Source organism: Lissotriton helveticus, chromosome 1_1 (genome assembly GCF_964261635.1).
Source record: "Lissotriton helveticus chromosome 1_1, aLisHel1.1, whole genome shotgun sequence".
Taxonomy (NCBI): domain Eukaryota; kingdom Metazoa; phylum Chordata; class Amphibia; order Caudata; family Salamandridae; genus Lissotriton; species Lissotriton helveticus.
Window position 1 is genome coordinate 525,766,022 of NC_136057.1, and position 22,372 is coordinate 525,788,393.

The following is a 22,372-nucleotide window of genomic DNA, read 5'->3' on the forward strand; positions in this document are numbered from 1 at the left end:
TAAAAGAAATGTATTGTAATGTTATTGTTCAGAAAGTGGAGTGTTAGAGAGCATTTGTTTTGTTATCCTAAGATATGCATTGTATAAGTGAGAGAATTTTGAAGCTTCTGTCTACAAAGGTCAGCTAACAAAGAGCTCAGTTCAATTTGAATGTTCCAGGTTTCAGTATCTTTCACGAAGACGAATTGAAGAGTGAGAAAATATCCCACTCGAACATCTAAATTAAAACAGAAAATCCAAAAGAAAACAGGTGGTTTTTAACTTTAAAACAAATAACCATAAAATCATTTTAATACATTTAATCGGTAAAAAATGAATATGTAAAAACTAAAAGAGTGCTATTCACAACAACTTAAATACAAATATTTTCTTTTATTTGCAGAGGTTGTAATATCCTGTTTTCCTTTAGCAAACAATGAACATGTGTAATTGCAAATACCAACTTAGGGGACTCTGAATAACAAAAATGGGTGATTGCCAAAAACAATGGGCCTCATTTATGAAAAGTGACGCATTGCCGCGTGAAAACAGCGATGCGTCACTATTCACTGCGCCCTACTTGCAACACCAATGATGCGTCATATTTACAGTATGACGCATCATGGCGCAAGGAGTTACAGATACGTCAGTATTTCTGACGTTTCTGTATGGCGCAAACGTGACGCATTGCTGGAGTGTGTCACAAAAGTGACGCAACTCCAGCAATGTGTCCAAAGGGCCTGTGTCAGTCTTACGCCTGCTGTGAGGCAGGCGTAAGATTTTGACGCATTTGTGTCCTAGAAGTGGCGCAGTGAAATCTGGTAGATTTCACTGTGTCACTTCTACGACTTTTTCTTGCACACCCCCCCCTGCATACATTATACCTGGCGCAGGTATAATGTAGCGCAGGGGTTTACAAAGTGACGCATCTACCTAGATGCGTCACTTTGTAAATATGGTGCAACAAGGCACATTTTATATGCTGCTGGTGCGTCACAAAAAGTGACGCACCAGTGACGTAAAAGTGACGCACGGCCTCATAAATGAGGCCCAATGTTTTTTATCTCGGGGTTTTGAGTGACATTATCACCAACTCTCAGTTTGTCAGTAATGTAACTCAGAACCCCTCAGTATAAAACATCTCCGCTGTTGACAGCTATCCATCTACAATGTTATACATATATTTCATACTACACTGGTTCGGGTTTGGCTCGTGTTTATGCCGTAGTACATTTATTTTGTCATAGGCTACACATTTTCATTACTCAGTAGAGTTGTAAAAAAGCTCACTTAGTGTGTCAATGGGATAGAAATATTAGTGTGTTCTTTTTCAAACCTTATCAAGTGCTATAAACACACTAACCAAGCCACTTATGCAGTCAGCCTGCTGTTGTCCAGGCAATAATGAATGTCTCCTCTGGCTGTTCATGGCCAGATACTCTGCCAGAAAGCCAGTTCTCTTTGGTCCTTGCAAGCATCTGTTCTTCGTTTGCAACATCAATATAGCCATCTCTTTTTATGGATGGACTCCTTCTTTGCTTGAGTCTCTCTAACATGCACGCTCTGGAGACACAGGAGCATTCCATGGGTCAGCTCTTGAATTCGTCATTGAGCAGTGAAATATTTTCTCATCAATCCTTTTTATTGAATTCTTTCCTGCAGTTGATAGCACATGTACAAGTTAGCCAGCTTTCTGATGACTTGGCCAAATGAAAATAGTTTTCCTTCTGACAAGTCCCACAGCATGAAGTACAAATTCACGTGTCTCTATAACTTTTCCAGGCTCCATTTGTTAGTCAGTTGGGTTTCTGCATTTGGACAGTTGTGCCTATGGAATCTCAAAGCTTACCTAAAATGTCGTTTTTAATAAACCACTAAACTCTGTTACATCTATTAAAGATTACATCCACCTGCAGGTGATGGTGGGAGAGAAGCACATTTTAAATTAAAACTGTTTTTTTAAAGAGCCAATACTAGCCTGTATTTAAATATTTCCAGGTATTTTATCTTGTATACCCATAGATTAAGAGGTGTGTCTCACATTGAGTAGAAAGTAGACTACTTTGGCAAAAATGGTTTATTTTGTGGAGGTATAATACATAACCATCGAGCTTCATGACAGTGAGTAACTGTCCATGCCACCTCAAATGGCCACTGGTGGACAAATTTGTCTGCTATCCACTGATCTGGGCCTACTCACTGACAGGGAACATCACACTCCAAAGACATCTTCTGTACTGTGTTCTTCCCCTGTGTAACCACCTTACCAAGTCTTATGTGCCATAAAACCTGCACTAGGCTGAGAAGACGGAGATTATGCTCTTTGGTGAGGCTCCTTTGCTGTGGCCACCTGATTGGTGGCCGACAGCCCTCAGCTCTCCTCCTGACCCAAAGGCTCTTGTTAAAATCCTAGGCACTTGCCTCGATCGCGCTTTGTCCTTAAAGGAGCACGCTGCCTACACTGCCAGGAGTTGCTTTCATGTGTTGGGTTTACTTCGTCAAGTCTTCCCGCTCTTCATAGACTCTACTCACAAAACCCTTGGTCAGACCATGTTATGAGCCGGTTGGAGTACTGCAATGCTCTCCTGATATCTGCTAATGAGTCCTCACTAAGCAGATTGCAGGTGGTCCAAAACACGGCAGCACGTCTTGTTATGAATGCCCTGCCAAGAACTCCCTCCCTTCCCTTGCTTCAACATATACACTGGTTGCCCATCCGCAAGCGGGCTAAATTTAAAGTTTGCTGCATTGTCTATAAAGCCTTGCATAACAAAGGTCCTTCTTACATTTCCAGGAAACTTAAGCCTTATGTCCCTATCAGGTCCCTCAGTTCGGGAGACAAGGCGCTCCTTGTGGTCCCTCGGGTGAGGAAAGCGAGGTTAGGCGGGAACTCTTTCTCCTACCTCGCTCCCTTGTATTGGAAACAGCTTCCAATCGACTTGAGACAGTGCCCTGACTGTCTGCGTTTTAGAAAACTTCTCAAAACTGCTGTATTTCTTTAAGGTCTGTCTGTCTGGCTAGTGCAAATCCTTAGTGCAGAGATACCCCATTGGGGGTGATTCAGGTGTGGTATAAAACCTATACAAATAAAAAAAGTAAAAAATGCTGATTGCCTTTCCCCCAAACCTATGCATTTGATCTTTTTATTGCACTTGCTTCAAAGTTATTCTTTCTTGTTGGAAAGATACTGCTAAGCTAATTTAACATGGTGGAATTTTCTTTGTGACAAACATAGAAGAGCCAATGATTCATCACTATCTGTACAACAGAAAATGTGATCTGACTTATATTGGTTATCTTTCACAGCATATCTCTCTTCTTACTCACCTTTACCTTAAATGTCACTCTTTATTTTTCTTTCCTATTTTCTCTACATCCTTCTCTTTCTTCTCTTTTATTTCCTTTTTCTTTTTTCTCTCTCTCTCCTTTCCTTTTTCATTTTCTTTCCCTATATTTCTTTCTTTCTCTACTTCTCTACTTTTTTTATTCAAGTAAAAGAAAATACTTTTAATGTAGATTGTTGCACAATCATTTCCTGTGCTCCTTTAGCCTTACAAGAATCAATCATTTTATTAAAATCCTTCTGTCTGTGGGCTGAAGCTGCTGACATATCAGAAAAGATTTTAAAGTTCTTGATTTCATCGGTAGTAAATGATCTCCTTGATATCGCCGCATTTAAGATTTGTTCCTTAATTCTGTAGTTTGAGAAATGTATTAAAATTGTGCTTGGGTTCTTGGCATTCAAAGGTGTATGTGCAGGTATCCGGTGGACTCTGGTGATTGTGAAATCTCCTTGTAGTTCTGGTATTGCCTTCTTCAACAGAGACTCAGTCCATTTGACCATTTCCGCAATCTCCAGGCCCTCCGATATTCCCAGAAGTTGTAGATTGGACCACCTATTATAGTTCTCAAAGTCTTGAAGCTTCGATTCCATCTGGCACTTATTTTTATTCAACATTTGGAGATCCTTTTGCATGGTGGTGATGTTATCTTCCAGGGCTGAGACACGAGCCTCCACTTCTGTAACCCTTTTGGGTAGATTGCCTAGATTTTCCTCCATCTTTGTTAGTCTATTATGAAGCTGTGAAATTTCAAATACTTGTGATAATTTAAGATCTCTTAATTCTTGCAAAATAGTTATAAGCATTTCTTGTACTGAAGTATCTCGCTTGACTTTTTTCTTTCCAGGGTTTTCACCAGCTCTCAGTGAAGGAGGAGCTATTTCCTTTTCTGACTCTGATTCTAATTCTGATTCAGATGAAGACTCCAAATTATCTGCCAAGACCTCATTCCCACCTTCCTTTTGCGGCATCTGTGGAGATATTTGGGCCTCTTAAGTAGATGCCTAGCTAGTCGGAGATGTTTCCCCATGGTTAACCGTATTTGTTTCTACAGGATCTGACACTGGTTGCGTTTTAGTTGCGGCTGTGGATGTATTGCCTGGACTGACGGCGTGTGAGCAGGAGCAGGTTGAGTTTTTTGGCCTTGTGTATCCTGTTGGACTTTCTGACCTATTTGATCTTCCACCCTTTGGTCCTCCCTATTTACATGAGGAGTACGATTTGCTCCGCGTCGCGAGGGGCTTACTGAAGAGGGGATACTGTTTAGAACTCGCCCAATTAATATCTTCCCTATTAGGTGCATCGCCAACTCCGTCCTCCTCTCCTTCTTTTCCACCCATAGCCAACATACTTATATCTGCTGAAAGCTCAGATAGAGGCATTTTGACCAAACTGTTTATTTTTTCAGCCAATGCCAATACTTTAGCTTTTAACTCCATTCTTTGCTGAGCATTTCTTTTCCCTCTTCGGACTCCTTAAGGGGCAGGTATGGGCATTGGTGGTGATTGGCCAGAAGATTTTAAAAACTCCTTTCCTGCTCCAGCTCTAGTCTGTTTATTTCGCATCTTTACCGCTTTTAATGCTATCGACATCGTCTTCTCTTAATTTCCCTCTCAGTCACTCAGCACAGCTATGCTCAGCTAAATACTAAGCACCTGGGCGCTGATGTATGGAGAGCACACAAGGCTAAAAGCAGACTGTTTTTCTACCCTGCAAGAGTCATTAGAGCACAGATGTTGTAAAAGCACTGTACTGCGAGTGTCCCGGTAAAATATAATGTGTTACCCTCTAATGGGTCAATGCTCCTCGGAAAATATTTATATAAACACGCTGAGTTTTCAGGTGAATGCTTTAAGAGCTCTCAATGTATGCGGCGCCCTGGACTGCGCCCTGGACTGGGGTACTCGGCAATGTGGAGACGCTGTTTCTTTCACCTTTCAATCTCAATCTCAGTCTCCACCACCACCCCCATTCCCAAGTCCCAAGTCCTACCAGTTCACAGGTTCCTGGGGGCCCTGGGTCATGGGACTTAACACCCGGTTGGTTTCCCTGCTGCCGCACCACTGCTGCACCGCTGTACTCTCATGCTGCTGCCTTCACACTCTCCTCGCGATGGCTTACCGCAGAGTCAGCACCCTTTCAATGTCGGCGTCCACCAGTGACTTTTGTCTCTCGTTTTCCCACATCACCTCACACCGCTTCGGGTCCTCCTTTAATTAGTCACAGCATGCCACCGCCAAGCCGTGAGACAACAGCGAAGCAGCGAGGCAGCGAGAGCTTACGGGTCCCATACGAGCAGATGCTCATGGAAAACTCATGGAGACGGTGGCCATCGTGGAACAGCTCCTTTCATGGGTGGGGCATCAGTGAACCAGGAGACGCTACAGCAACGTGCGTGGGTCACGCTCGCCACATCTTCACGTTCGCCGCCCCTTGTCCTAGCCAAAGGAACATTCTTTATTTTCACGGATTTATCAGTAGCTCAAAACGTTCTGGAAGGTCTTAATGCTGCATAAAGAAAAGGAGATTCTGTAGTCATAAGTAGGCTTTGTATAATAATGAGATTTGTTTGAGCAGTGTCATTAGAAATATTTAAAGTTTTCAGGGGCGGCCATGAAGTGAATCAGGAGCAGCAACAGGATGCAACAAGATGGCATCCAGTAAAAAGAGGGAGAAGGAGGGAAGGATAGTGGGGCTAGCTGGTTTTTCCCTTCTTCTGGAGAGGGTGTGGTGGGGGATGGTGGTGGGGGTGGGGGTGAAGCAGTTAGAAAAAGAGAGTTCATAGAGGATATTTCTTTGTTTCAGAATAAGTTAAAGAAGAGGAGAATGCACATGGAGCACTTTAATACTGTAATATGTCTAGGCGTAAGCCGCAGTATTGCACATAACAATCTATCTATGCAATATGTCAGCTGCTATTGAAAGATGTTGCTTAACATGATGTTGCTGCATTGTCTACTATATATTGCACATTGTCCATTGCACTTTAACTTAGTTAATATAAGGAAGAAGGGAGGGTGGAAATTCCTCTCTGTTCTCCTCATTATTGATTATCATATGCGGTCTAATGTATACTTTGCACAATTGGCATAATGTGTACTGTATTATATTTGTCTAATATTTACGTGATTTGCACAATCGGAATGGCTAGTGGGTATCACAGTCAGCTTCTTTCCTATTACGAAGAAAAAACTCACTAATCAGAGCTGCTGTTCATATGCGCGTTTTGCACATTAAGCACAAGTTGCACTTTATAAACGCATTTTGCACATGTAGCACAAGTTGCACCTTAGCTGGTATGTGCTGTGGTTTGTGGACTAAGCAAGTCATATTTTCCTGCTATTAAAAGACATATGATGAATAGGAATACATTGACAATTCTGACTTTGAATGCTAATGGTTTAAATAATAGACGTAAAACCTGTGCAATAGAAAGTTGGCTGACCTTCATACAAGAGACACATTTCGGAGCCTTAACTGATGCTAGTAAAAATTTTAAAAGTTGGGCGGGTTTTTATTGTTCATCAGTATCTGGGACAGCTCAGAAGGGTGTGGGCATCTTTTTAGGTAAGCACTTCCAATTTCATGTTGAAGCATCACATTCAGACCCGGGTGGCAGATGGACATTTCTGCACGGGAAAATAAACCAGGCACATTTTATGCTAACTACAATTTATGCACCGGTGATAGATGATCCGCTCCGCTCCCTATTTCACAACTAAAGCAAGCACTATCAGTTATACCTGGTCAGAGTATATGGGGAGGCGATTTTATCTTTTTACAAGACCCCGCTGTTTATTCAACAAAAATTGAGCGAAGACAAAATAAACCACAAGTTGCCATCGCTTTGTCTAGCTGTTTGACAGATTTAGACATCTTAGATAATTGGCGTTTTAACGACCCGGTCAAACGTGGGTACTCCTGTTATTCAGCAAAATATGACTCTGCATCAAGGTTAGACTTGTTTCTAACTTCACATAACCTTGAAGTTAGTAAATATGAACATATTCTAATTGCCTTCCCAGATCATGCCCTGATTAAAATAGATATCCTTCTAGGGAAGACAGATGAAGAAGCATTAAGAAGGTGGTATTTTAACAAACTTAATTTAGCAGAAAAACAGTGGTGTGCAGAAATAGAGAAGGAGATTAATTTATTTTTTAATATAAATAAGGATTCTGCCCCAATTAATGTAATATTGGACGCTTTTATGGCTACATTAAGAGGCATTGTCACCTCAAAAGATATACCAAAACAGAAGGCCAAAAAGGAGGTGAGAATGGGGATAGAAAATAGGCGTGCCTTTGCAAATTAAGAATACTTTAGGAATAGGAGTCTAGATACTAGACAAGAAGTACTAAATGCCAAAATGAGATTAAGGGAATTTTATTATGAACTCGGGGATATGGCAAGTAGGATATATCTTCAAGCATGCTATGAAAATAGCGAATATACAGGAAGACTGTTAGCCTGGCAAGCAAAGGAGAAGCAGGTTTGAAATAGAGTCAAGTGTTTTCAGAACGAAGCAACTAAAACTTGTGTAAAGACTACGTCACTTATAGACAAGGTTTATCTTAAACATTATAAAGACATCTATCAGACATCCCACCAGGTCTCCTTAGAAGCAATTAATGAATTCTTACAGGAATTGCCAATTACAGTTTTGGAAAATTTTGTTAGAGAAATATTACTAGTCGAATTCACGAAGGCAGAACTAGATTTAGTTATCAGCTCCTTGCCTAACTGTAAAGCTACCGGGGAGGATGGCATTCCCACGGAATAAAAAAATTAATTCTACAATACTTAGCACCGAACTTTTAAGACTCACAAATTATTTACTACAAGGGGGTGACCCGCCAGTATCTTTCCGAACTGCAGTAGTGGTCAATAGTTAAAAAAAAGACAAAGATGCGGAAAATGTGATCTCTTATAGGCCAATAAGCCTTTTAAATACTGACTATAACATTTTTACTAAACTCCTCGCCAATAGATTAAATAAAATAGTGGGTTCACTTATCAGGATGGATCAGTGCGGTTTTGTAGCAGCGAGACAGCTTTAAACGAATACAATTTTTTTATTAGAGGCACTGGATTTTTTTTTATACCAATAAGATTGAGGCACAGGTCTGATTTTTAGATGCCGAAAGAGCATTTGACCTAGTCTCTTGGAATTGTCTGTTTACGATATTAGAAAGGTTTGGCTTCCCAATTGAGTTTATATCCTTATTAAAACAGCTCTATACAAACTCTCAGGCGCAAACGTTAATCAACTCTGGTAATATAGGGAGATGTCAAATAAATAGAGGCACCAGACAAGGCTGTCCCCTCTCCCCGATTTTATTTGCACTATTTAGAGAGCCATTAGAAATTGCAATCAGGGAAAAAAAAAGCTCATATGGTCCCTGTTCAAGGGAGGACGAATATAAAGCTTTACGCCAAAGACATTGTTCTTTTTCTGGATTCAAAAACAGACACCCATGCGAAAGTTATGAGGATTTTTTCAGACTTCCAAGAGATATGAGGCTATAAAATCAATAAGACCAAAACAGAAATCATATGATGCAATTGTGGTGCTAATTCCTTATTTCCAGAATTTAGACAGGTATACAATACTCACCCAAAGAGATACTTAGGGATTTATGTGATGGAGAGAGTAGAAGACCTTTTTTCCTTAAATTATATTCCGTTGCTGAAAAAGGTGAAATCTCTTCTAGTACGATGGAACCAGCTCCGCTCTCAATAATAGGATGAGTTGCGTTAATTCGAATGTCTATCCTTCCACTATTTAATTTCCTTTTTAGCGCAGCTCCATGTGTAATACAGACCTCTTTTTTTTAAAGAGATAGACAGTATGTTCTCCTCTTTTCTATGGGCAAATAATGCCAAGATTGGCACTCAGCACTTTAAACTATCCTGTTGCACAAGGAGAATATTCTGAATATTAGAAATTACTATTATGCGACATTTGCACATCACAGCTTTAGATTTTGCTTTTTAGATCCTCAAGAGTCAGATAATTTTTTTATGAAAAAGATCTTAAGAGAATATATTATCACTGATCCTACAAGAGTTACTAAGTGCCCTAAGAAAGTATGTTAAAAGATCCTTCAATGGGCACTTAAACAAAAAAACCAACTTCTAGCATACTACTGCATTTTAAGAATTAATAATTCAACTAGGCTTTCGAATATATATACAGGGGAAAGATGTATTTTAGAGAACAATATCCTAATGCTGTGGGAAGAAAATCGGTATGTTCAGATCCAGGACTTTATCAGGGGGAACTGTTGGAAAACTTGGGCAGAGATTGAAAGGGGGCTTCACTAATCTAATACAATATTAAAGTGGTCATTTATTAGATTAAAACCTATATTGAAAACATTAGATAAAGAAAATTTGGCCTACAAAACTAGTATCAGTGAAGCTCTCAACTGCCCGATACAATGGAAGATTAGTAACTGGATTAAGATTTTCGATGAGAACAAATCTCTCTCACTATATGAAAAAGCTAGGGATAGATGGAAAAAAAAGGATGATATACAGATTTTTAAATCAACCTGGAATAGAATTAATACATTTAATGCAGTTGTATTCAGAGGTGCTAATTTTAAACGCATGCAATATTATTCAAAATAGTTGATTTATAGGACACCCTCCTTTCTTTATAAGATATTGCCGCAAATAGAAGATACATGTTTCTGTCTGTTGTGCAGAAAAGGGCAGTGGCAGTTGGACGCATATTATCTGGGAGTGTCCAAAAATTCGGAGTGTGTGGGAGGAAATCGAGAAATATCTCAGATTTACAATGGATCCCCTTATTTCAATTGATGACTCTATTGCAGTTTTGGGTTGCTCACCTGCTATTTCTGCGCACGAAGATTGTCTATTTATTGCAGCATTAATAGCAAGATCCTTAATCCTACCACTCTGGAGAACAGAGAAGGTACCTACCTTCAATGTATGAAGAGCGAAATTGCGTAAAATACAAGAATGGGAAAAAAAATATGCAATAAGATCAGGAGCAATAAGAAAGTATGAGAAATATTGGAGTTCGTTTGAGATATAGGATAGGATGTTGTATTTGGTATAGAAGGATAGAATATATATGTGTGTACCTGATTAAGTACTTTGCACTTTAACTTAATATGATCTTTTTCGGTATTACAGGAATGTTATGATTGTACTGTTGAACACTTTGAAAACGAATATTTATGTTTTTTGAAACATGCATTTATATTTGATAATATTTAGCACTTTGCACTTTAAACTTAAGCCCATCTCTTTTTTTCTTAATATTCTGGAACATGTATTTATATATTTATATGATATTATTGTATGTTTGTAATTCCTATGAACTCTCAATAAAAATAATTAAACAAAAATAGAAAAAGAAAATACATTTCATTTATGTAGTTAAATTTGTATTATCTTCCTTGAATTAGAAGTAATCCTACTATTATTTATTTGTTATTGTGTTAATATGTTTCTAATGTTTATCAGAATTGTAGTTTTATCTTCATTCGAATCTTCAATAAAAATTACAACAAAAAATAAAAAAGAATAACTGCATACACTGGAGATTCAGTCCACATGAAAAGACATGGAAAACAAGGGGTCCACACTAAGGGGCCGATTAGGATCGCGGACGGACTTGAGTCCATCCGCGACCCCTGAGGAGGAGGGAACGTCCGCAGGGGCTGCGGCGTTCCCTCCGAGCAGATTAGGATGTGACCGCCAGGGTGGCGGTCACATCCTCTATCTTTAACATTGCGGCGGATGCAGCTTCAAGCTGCACCCGCCGCAAGGTTAAAAATGCATGCATCGCATTTGCATGCACAAAGCAGCAGGCACTGCGCAGTGCCTGCCACTTTGTGCATGCAAATCCATGTGCACCCCCCCCACCCCCGTTTCACCCAGGGGGCCCGCAACGGGCCCCCGAAGTGAAAGTCTGTATGCTTTTCCACGGCGGAAAAGCCGCCGCGGAAAAGCATGTACTCACCACCATCCTAATATGGCTGGAGGTGTCTGATAGACACCGCCAGCCATGTTAGAGCTTTTCCGCCGCAGTCGGAAGGCGACCGCGGCGGAAAAGCTGCGGACGGAATTCCAGACCCACCAGCCATCCTAATTTGGCGGTGTGTCTTTGGAGGCTCCGCAGCGGTTTTTCCGCATCCTCCGGGCCGGCGGTGGCTTCCGCCGGCCCGGAGGATGCGGAAAAAACGCAATCATAATCAGCCCCTAATTGCGTACAACTTACAAAGTTTAAGAATCAGAAGTCAGAGTGGCCTGAGCAATGACGACACGGGTCCTTGAAGGAGTTAATTGTGCAGCATTTAATTTATGCAACATTTTACTGGTTTTTAACACTTCAACCCTAATTGTGAGGAGCTTTTCAAGTCCGATGTAACTGCAACAGGGATTACCATCCTCATTGAAATTATGAGATCCATGGTCTCTCCACGGATTGCGTCATTTTCACCCAGATAAGCAACCTCCTGCAAACTAGTGGAGCCTCAAAATAAATCTACAAAAATTAGGAATAACCAGGGGAATGCATCTTCACATTACCAATTCTTCCAGTAAATAGGAAATCCTCTTTTCTAAGTAGATACGTCTCTGTCCCCAGCTACCAATATAAATGGAATTGTCATTAGGCCCCTGACAGGGTAACAGATTGATAGGTTGTTCTTGTCATGTTCAAGTTGTTGAGCTCAAGCCTTGTTGAATGGTTTATCACCTTCCTTGTGATTATGCTACATTCGGAGAACACCAGTAATACTGCGATTTGCGTCATAGTGACTGTGGTACATAGCACTGGCTGCAATTAGAAAGTAAATTAAATCAAATATATTGGAATGTACTGTACAAGTGTACAACACCACAAATTAAATACCATAGGGCCCCTGATAACAACATTCAAGAGCAATTACTTACATGTTTGACAGCAAGTATTTTCAATTTGTTTCACTGTACCCTAGAAAGAAGAAAGTAGCTCATATCAGTCAAGCATAAATATGGAACACCTACAACAACTCCTGCTGATTCAAAGTATAGTATAGCTCACACCTAGCATATGAATTCAAATGGGTAAAAGTGCACATGCTCTGCCTGGGGAAATATATCCCTTTTACTAAAGTAAAACATCTGGACCTGAGTAAAAATGTTTTTACTTGACATATATAGAACCAAGATAAGGAACGGGCATAAGGAAAAGTGCTTGTTTTTATTAAATGTGTATTATTTTGTACCACAAAAACATTACATGAAACATATTGAAATAATTTACAACAAGCAATGCATAGAAAAATGCAATATTGCATTATAGTTATTTTTGCGCAGCTACAGTAAAGGTATCATCATCTGATTATATAATCCCTTGGTAAATATTCATTACTCTATGAAACAATGTCTAAATCAGCAAAACACTTTTATTTTTTTTAGTTTTGGCTTGGAATGCTGGGATTTTCTTTTTTTCCCAAAATAAAATGAGCAATTAACAATAACCAATCCAAGGTCCTTCCTTTGTACAAGAACCACAAATCTATAATATGGCTAGGGGGTCTCAACATTCATGCCTGCTGCCTTATGTGGCATGATGGGCATTACACAATTGTGTGGGAGGTTAATCAGCAGATTACAACTTTTATTGAAAGAGGATCCGGAGAAATACTATTTTGTTTTATATCTATGAATTAAGCTTGCTAATTGCTGATCGTCCATAGATATTGACCAATATGTTTAGGAAGAGTTCAGAATATATTAGTTTGTACATTTCCTGGGGTGGTTGTCCAGGTGATGTCATAGATCTCTTCAAAAACCTAGGACGTTTCGTTAGGAACTCCCTTTTGAAGCCATCAGTCATTTCCTCCCTGAAGGTTCAATAGCGCTTATCACAAGCAAACCAAAGCACTTAAAAGAAACCTTAGGGAAGTGGAAGAAATGTAAAGCTGTAGCGCTGAATATAAATGCATTCTTATAGAGAGAAAGGCCAACATCAGAGAAGAGACCTGGGAAGACTGGATGCTTTCTGTAGCCTTAAAAATGCCCAGCAATTTTAGAAGATTGCAAATTCTACTCAGTTTACTAATATACAAGTCCTAACCCTAGGAATGCATATTAGTGCCGATAAATCGGTGTCAAATTTAATTGATTTTTTGTTATCAGACAAATGCTCCAGTCTACCCCTTAACCATAGAGTTTGAGTATCATGAAGGACTCTCAGCAATCACGAGGAGTCCATCGGGAAAATATCTAGGTGCTGACAGGCTCCTAAAGGGCCTTTATAAATATAATATTGATCTTTGGGCATCGATGATAACCAATTCATTGAATTTGGCCTGCCAATCTGCTTTACCTAGCTGATTTCATGCTCTCTTTATTGTGCCGGTATTCAAAATGGAAAATTAACACAACGTGTGAAGTTATAAACCTATTTCATTATTGGATTCAGTGGCAAAGGTCTTGCAATAAATTTCCCCTTGGATAGTAAGACTTTATCTGGAGTATAGTACGGTTTTAGAGAAGGGTTAAGCACCATGGATCAGTGTCTCAATCTACACCTAATAGTGAGCAAATTTAGGGTAGTCAAAGAGAGTTGTGTTTTTAGCATTTATGTACCTCAGCAGCGCTTTTGATTGGGTGAATCAATCTAAGATTTTGGATCTACTAACGGGCATGGATTTAGACCAATCTATAGTAGATTTCTTTCGGGCATTACAATTAAAGGTCCCACTCTGTAAGGTATGGCACACAGGGCAAGTGTGCCCGAATCGGGGTGTTCGACTAGGATGTGTCCTAACTCCTATTTTTTTCTAGTACACATAAATAAATTAAAGTTTCTTCTTATAGAACCTGGTCAGGGCATGCACCTGGTTAAAGCTAAACCTTTACTAGCACTTTTGTAGCCTGATGATGCCATACTTGTGTGGCACACCCCAAACCAGCTTAAACATCTAATTGATAACTTTGAATTTTTCAAGAATAAATTAGGTTTGGACACTAACCTGACCAAAATGTTTTACATATCATGGGCCAAAAACTTGATGACTAGACCCAGAACTAGGTTACAATTGTAACTGAGACTGCAACAAGGGGAGAAATGAGAGCTGAGTCTCATTTGGCCCGTGGTTCCTCAACATTTGAACGGGCACCCCAGCCAAGAAAAAGAAGAATCCAGGGGCAAGGCCTAGAACTGAGTTATTAAAATTGGCCATCAACAAGCAGAATAACTATGTCCTGGCCTTAGGGTTCCCCTTATTAATCCCACATCATGGGGCACTATAGGCCTCATTATGATGTAGGTTGGAAAGCATTCCGCCCAACTCTTTGTCAGAATCGTTTCTGACCGGCTGGGGTTCGGTGAGTCCGACCGACAGCTGTTTCATGTCAGATGGACCGATTCGGAAAGGCTGTTTGAATCAAACACCGTAATACGTTGGTCGGAAACGCGGTCCATAGACCTCTATGATTCGGCTCCGACCGATTCAGAATCTCTGAATGCCAGTCGGAACTAAGTTGGAATGTCCATACGGATACCTTTCCATCATAATTGGTCGGTCAGAAATGTTTCCAAGTCGGTCAGAAACATAGGTTCTGACACTGGTTAGTAAAATCCAAATCCAGTTCCAAGCCTTTCCGACCGATATTGTAATCAGCCCTTATGATTTTTGTTTCTTCAGTATGTATTATCATGACGGTGTTGGAGCCCTTGTTTAATACTTTGCTTGATAATATTACAAAGCTAATTATAAGTGGGGTGGGGGTCTTCAGGTGAAATTGGTGGCAGTGGAATCTACTGTTGCTAATTCTAATATTTATTTACAGGAAATGTGGTAAAGGTACCTTGCCAACTCTCCAATGGTACTCAGGAGGGCCAAACTATATGTACTGTCCATGGTAGGAAACACTCTTATACCGCATATAATCCTTCTAGTACATAAAAAGGCAATGAGTCACCTAGGGTAAATCAAGGGCACACATATGTTTTTATGATGTAGACAAATTCAAACATTATTCCATAACAAAATAGAGTATCAGTAAAATGGTTGCATCTTCCTCCTACTTAGGTGCCACTTTCCCACTCAGCTTGTCTTTCTTTTAGCACATGTGTATGCCTGAGGGAAAACAGCCACTCACTGTCCACTCAAGCTGAGACAGCAGCAAACAGTCTTAGGTTACAGCTTCCTCCAGAATCTACTCTAGTGGTGGCAATTTTGGTGAATGTTCCCCCATTGAGGCCGGGCTTGGTAGAAACCACTTCCAAAGTCATATGAAAGATCACACACTGGTCCAATAGCCAATAGGTGAATAGGACGTAATTGACCACCCGTATCATTATGGCCAGAAGAGTGGGATGGGTAGGAATGAGGGAGAAATCAGGAGACTGTATTATTATCAACTTTGATCAACCTGATATAATTGGAATTCTAATACAAGAGGCATCTCACTCTAGCTCTTGCCCCACAGGAATCAAAGCATTTCCGTTAGGCTTTTTCTATCCACCAAATCCACATTTTACCAGGAACCCTAGGACTCCAGTAGGGTTCAGGTGAGAAGTGAACGAGTAGCTCTCATTTAGTTGACCAATAGACTTCTCCCATCGAATTCCCTAGATAATAACAACTGACAGGTCCCCGTGCTTACCAGCCCTTTGCAGGAGAGGGGCATGAAAGAGAACGACAAGGTTATTCTCCCTGCGAATTTAGCATCCATGCCAGGCCAATACTTGAAGGTGATGAGCTGGAGTATAGCAGGGCTGAGTAATAAAAGTTTGATGAGAGGTGGCTCAATTTAATAACTGACCAGCACATAGTAAGTATACAAGAAATGTGGGACAGAGACAATTCCTTTTATTTTAATCGGTATACCTCCTATTTTTCTATGGCTTTACCATCGCAATTGGGTAGAGCCAAGAATGCATAGTCACAATGGTATCCCTAAATATACCATGTAAGTCTACAAAGGTACAGACAGGTTTGAGTTATCTGCTGGCAGTCTACTCAGATGTAAAATATGCTCCTACTTTACTGGCTGTAAATTTTTTAAATCATTTTGCCAGTCCTTTTCAGAGTCTTATGCGAGAAGCAGAAATTCTCCATACTTGGTCATTCTAATTGGATATTTTAATATTCATCCGTGTCAATCCACAGGCTGTGCTTATGAGAAGCCACCCATAGATAGCTAAAAAATGGCCATTTAAAGCATACTAGTCAAGGGGACCTACATAATGATATTCTAGTGAATTTTGTAAGCTGGCAACTATTATCCAAAGTACAGATGAAGGGGATGTTCACACCTTTACTGGCAGATGTTCCAACTCAACTATTGACTATATAGTCATTTTCATCTTGTTAGTATGGTCTGTTCTGAATTTTGAATTCAAATGGAATCAGTCTAAAGATAACAACTCGTTATTATTGTTTATTGAATGGAGAATGGGAGAGGAAGCCAGTCCCTCACTAGGACCTAGTAACACAGGCATCATACCTCAAGACCAAGCCCGTAGATTAAAATGAAATAAAACCCCTTTGTACCCCTTTTTAAATAACCTCCATCTGAAATGTGGCCAATATGTTAGCTTGTGTCTAGAGGGTTGCAAGCAAGGAGACTGTTAAGTAAGTGCTTTTATCAGGGTATGTGAGCATGTTACAAATAGCATTGTAAGAGTGTAGGGTAAACCTAAGCCTGGGGAGAGAGGTGGTTTGACCATAACTGCTCTAAGGCACACCAAAACCTGCTTCTAGCACTGAAACAACTCAGAGAAAAATCATTAAGATCACCTATTAAATGGTGATCTTAATGATTTTTCTCTGAGTTGTTTCAGTGCTAGAAGCAGGTTTTGGTGTGCCTTAGAGCAGTTATGGTCAAACCATTTCTCTCCCCAGGCTTAGGTTTACCCTCCACTCTTACAATGCTATTTGTAACATCCTCACATACCCTGATAAAAGCACTCACTTAACGGTACAAGCTGGCCCTAGCAGATCGAAAAAAAAGAAATTAAAAGGGAATCTTGTGACCAACTAATTCAGACTAATGTCTTAATAAATGGTGCCAGATTCTAGGAAATTGGCAATTGTCCCTCTTTTAATAAGGTGTCTAACAGCATTTTAGAAAGTACTATGACCTCAGATATATGGCGACGCATTTCCAGGAGATATAAGGGTGTGTGACAGTGGACACCCCTAACAGTACCCAGACAAACGCTCAGAGGAAAAATCAATCTGATTTTTACTGATGAAGAAGTAATAGAGGCTATTTCCCTTATGTCAAAGGACAAGATGCCTGTCCCTGATGGGGTTCCAGCGGATCTATACAGGACGGATACCAAAATGTGGGCTAAAATATTAACTCACATCCTAAATGCTGGCTGTATAACAGGTTTACCTTCCTCTTGGTCTAAATCTAAAATTATCCCAGTTTTTAGGTCTTGCGCCTAGCGATACACTGCGCAGCTGTGTTCGCGCATGAGGGCTGGTTAGGGGTAGAAGCGCTTTATAATTATACTAAAATACAATACACGGATCAACGTGGCAGTTGTAAGAGGCACCCATTTAGGCTCTGGATAGAACTGAAAAATTACTGGGAAAGAGCAAAGCAAATAGGGTACCACAGAATGTTCGGGAAGAGAGTACATCTATTCCAGAGCAGCATGGAGGAGGGGTGGTGAACAAACATGGCGGCGCCCTGGAGTAATCCAAGCCAATGAAAAGTGGCCATCTGCCTTACCATCCCCTTTAATTCCAGCGGCGCGCTCCACCTTTCAGCATCTGGGGCGCCCTTTACTCCACAACTGTGCTTCCCTGCTCTACTAGCTGTCCTCTTCTGCTGACCATCCCTTCCTCCTCCTCTGGCCCCTCCCCTCAGATATTTTAAAAGTAAAGAAGGAGAGACCCCTCCCCGCCGGCGGGGGCTGCCAGCCACCGCACATAGCCTCCAGCCCTTCCTCCTGGGAGCTGGGAGCCTGGCTGGTAGTTTACTGTAACAATGCCAGCAGCCAGGCAGCTCTAGCAATGGAGGGCTCCACCGGCCCTGGGGTGAGACCGCTACCAGCACACTGCACAGGATAAACCGGGGGCTGTGCAGAAGCACTCGGGGGAGGCCAGGCCCGGAGGGCAGCGTGTGATAAACAAACATGTGCAAGGCAAGGGGCGGGCCCAACATGTGCGCTCATCACAGGAGTTACATCAATGGGGGAGGCAGGCTGGGGGAGGGGGTCTCATCAGGGGAGATGGTCCTATACAGAAAAACATCTGGGGGAGAGGGTTGGGGCTGACAGCAGGTGTCCTTATAGAGGGAATGGTTTTATACCTGGATTCCTTGAATTAGAACTAATACTTTCATACTCGGGCCCCTCTTGGACGTTCGCTCTTCATTGTAAATTTGTATTTTTTCCTGTGCATTCCTCACCCCTGCTTGCTGTGTTGGATTTTGTGCTTGTGTACCCTTCATTCTCAGGCCCCTCTTGGAAGTTTGCTCTTCATTGTAACGTGCCCAGGAGTCTGACAGCCAGCTTTGCTGTATGCCCAAGGTCTCAGGGTAAAGCTGCAAGCCCAGGTATGACGGCCAGCTAAATCTTCACAGTCTGGTCCTTGCCCATGAGTCTAACAGCCAGTTGTACTGTCAGCCGAATCCGTGCACAGGAGTTTGACAGCCAGCAGCTTTGCTGAATGCCCAGGACCTCACAACCGGGTGCGTTCCAGGAGTCTGACATCTAGTTGCGCTGTATGATTGGGGGCCTTGTAGCCGGCTGCGAGTGCATAGGAGTCTGACAGCCAGCTGTGCTATATGCGCGGGCCTCACAACGGCTGCATGTGTGCGAGGAGTCTGACAGCTGTGCTGTATGATTGGGGGGGCTCATAGCCGGTTGAGTGCAGGAGTGCCCCCGCCAGCTGTGTTCTACAGCCGCGACTGTTTAACTCATGTATGCTCTGAAGTCTCACATCTGGAAATGCCAAAGGAGTCACACAACCACACTCACAACACCACAACCACACACACACAACACCACAACCACACACACAACCACAACCACACACCCAACCACTCACACACACAACCACAAACACATAAACACACACAACCACACACACAACTACATACACACAACACCAAACACACACAAACACACACACACACAACCACACCCAACCACACCCACGCAACCACAACCACACACACAACCACACATACAACCACAACCACACACACACAACCACACACACACACAACCACACAAACACACACACACAACAGCAAACACACAACAGCACACACACAACCACACACACAACCACAAATACAACCACACACACACAACCACACACACACAACCACACATACAACCACAACCACACACCCAACCAAACACAAAACCACGACCAAACATACAACCACATACCCAGCCACACACACACAACCACACACACAACCACACCGTCAGTGCACGCTTTCACCAGGCACAGACACCATCAGTTGTCAGTGCACGCTTTCACCGTGCACAAACACCACCACCGTCAGTGCATGCTTTCACCGGGCACAAACACCACCAGCCGTCAGTGCAGACTTCCACCAGGCACACACCACCAAACGTCAGTGCACGCTTTCACTAGGCACACACACACCACCAACCGTCAGTGCATGCTTTCACCAGGCACACACACACCACCAGCCATCAGTGCAAGCTTTCACCAGGCACTCACCCCCAGCCATCAATGCACACTTTCACCAGGCACACACACCACCAGCCATCAGTGCACGCTTCCACCAGGCACACACACCACCAGCCGTCAGTGCACACCTCCAACAGGTACACACACCACCAGCGCACAATTTCTATAGGCACACACACCACCAGCCATCAGTGCAAACAGCAATTGTTAATGCATTCACAATTAACTATTGTAGCAATCGCAGATTGGCGCACTATACTTTTACATATTCATCTAAAGCGCAGCATGCCACCATTGCTACAAAAATAAATACACTTTGTTTGGCCTACAATTTATAGACTTTTTGTTGAAATTGGTGTTGTAATATTTATCAAAACTATGTCTATTCCTTAATAATATGGGGTGGGTCATAACATTGTGGATCTTTTACATGATCAACATCTAAGGTGACATGTACAACTGTTTTTTGCGATCACACATGGGAATTTGGCTAGTTTGTGACTGCCCCATGCACAAATCATATTTTACGACCTGCTAACCTATTAGCGAGTCGCAAAATATGGTTTGCGACTCGCTATTAGGAAGGGACGGGCCAAGGGTGTCTCTTCCTAATAGCGAGTCCAACACCAATGTATGATTGTTTTGCCACCGCATTTGCGGTTGCAAAACAATAGCAGTTTACCACCTACTTCAAGCAGGTGGTAAACCACTCGCAAATGGGAAGGGGGCCCCAGGCGACCCCTTCCCCTTTGTGAATGGTTTGAAAATATTTTTTTAAGAGCAGGCAGTGGTCCCAGGAACCGTGGGGCAGAGAGGCGGGGCAGCGGAGGGGCAGGGTGGGGGTTGCTAAAAACCAGAATATGGATAATTGGAGGTAAGTAAACAATAAATAAAACAAATTTCATAGTGCGCCCTGCATCGCAATAACTGATTTATTGAAAAAGAAGTCACATACATGGTGATCCTCTGACCCCAACAGGCCACTATCCCTGTGAGTGCTAGCCATTCCAAATGGGGCATGCAATTTGCAACCGAAAAGGGAATCGTAAACAGTTTCTGAGACACTGTTGTACATTCAGTTTAGCGAGTCGCAAGTCTGCACATTTTGCGACTCACTAAACTGAATGCCCATTAGTTATAATGGGGTATCCCAGTGACCCTCAGAACCTGGGTCTAAATGCGAAACAGAAAGAGTGGTTCTGTCGAGAAAAACTCTTTCTGTTTCACTAAACTGAAACGTCGTATATCTGTCCTCAAGATCTTTTGGCGGTTGTGAGATTCGTCCAGACTGGGAATCTTTCTTCACCCATTTGGGTACATGGGGGGGGAGGGTATGACAAGGCTGCATTTTAGCCCACTTTCATTCACATTATATATTAATAACTTGGGTGCAACTCTAAGAAACAGCTTGTAGAGATATTCCTCGGGCTAGGACTCAATTAATTCCAGCACTTTTATATGCGGATGACGTCGTGCTGCTAGCAAGAAAAGCAATGGAGCTTCAGCAGCTCCTCAGTTCCTTCATAGCTTGTATGAATTCCTTAGATCTGAGTTAATGTACTTTATATTTCTACAAAGTGTGTTTCAAATTGTAAATGCATGATATATGTACTTTTATGGAAAAAAATTATAATCGAATAACGTCTTTTGAAACTGAATTTGAATTAGTCAGTTCCCAAAAATTGGTAAGTCTTACTTACAATTAAGACATGCACATTTTTGCACAAAACTGCATAAAAAATTATCTTTGCACACTTGCATCCTGCACATATGATAATGAATGTGACTCATGCGAATGTGATTATTCGATGTCTGAGAATTCTGATTTCTGTTAACATCTCTGCTTCTTGCCACAGACCTGTTTATTTACAGTGTGGTGGTCCACAGTATCACTAAGCACGGACCATCATCAAAGGAATGAGCATCTGGGAGAAACATTATGTTCACTTGGGTGCTTCTAAATAGTTGTTGTTCTAACACATTTGGAAAGTGCCATATTGGAGGAAGCAACATGGGGCTTTAATGTTTTTTTCAAACTTGAGATTGAATGTTAACAGATTTAGACGTCACAACACCAGTGAATGAAAGAGGGCCCTCACCTTACTGTGATGTGTAACACAGTAAATGCAAGCCACTGAAATAAATTAAGGCTCATATTTCCAAGAGCATTATCCATTTGTACACATAAGATTAATTGACTTGTTATACAAAAGTATCAAACGTCCAGAGCAACTAGGTTAAGAGCAATAGGCCCCTCTCCGGTCCCTCCCCTCCAAGTTAGCATACTAGCTTTTTTTTTTTTCAGAGTTTTATATAGCGCGAACTAGAACCGAACCGAATCAGTTATCAGAGCGCTTTACAGAGCACCAGTTACTTTACATGAGG

At 41.5% G+C, this 22,372-nt stretch overlaps 1 protein-coding gene across 1 annotated transcript in view; it reads right to left on the reverse strand.

Moving 5' to 3' along the window:
* The window catches only part of VWF (von Willebrand factor), a 1,169,185-nt gene that overhangs the window by 23,863 nt on the left and 1,122,950 nt on the right, over window positions 1-22,372 (reverse strand). Inside the window, exon 50 of the mRNA XM_078673989.1 lies at window positions 12,255-12,294. Within this exon, the coding sequence (XP_078530115.1) occupies window positions 12,255-12,294 (40 nt within the window). The remainder of the gene's footprint in view (window positions 1-12,254; window positions 12,295-22,372) is intronic.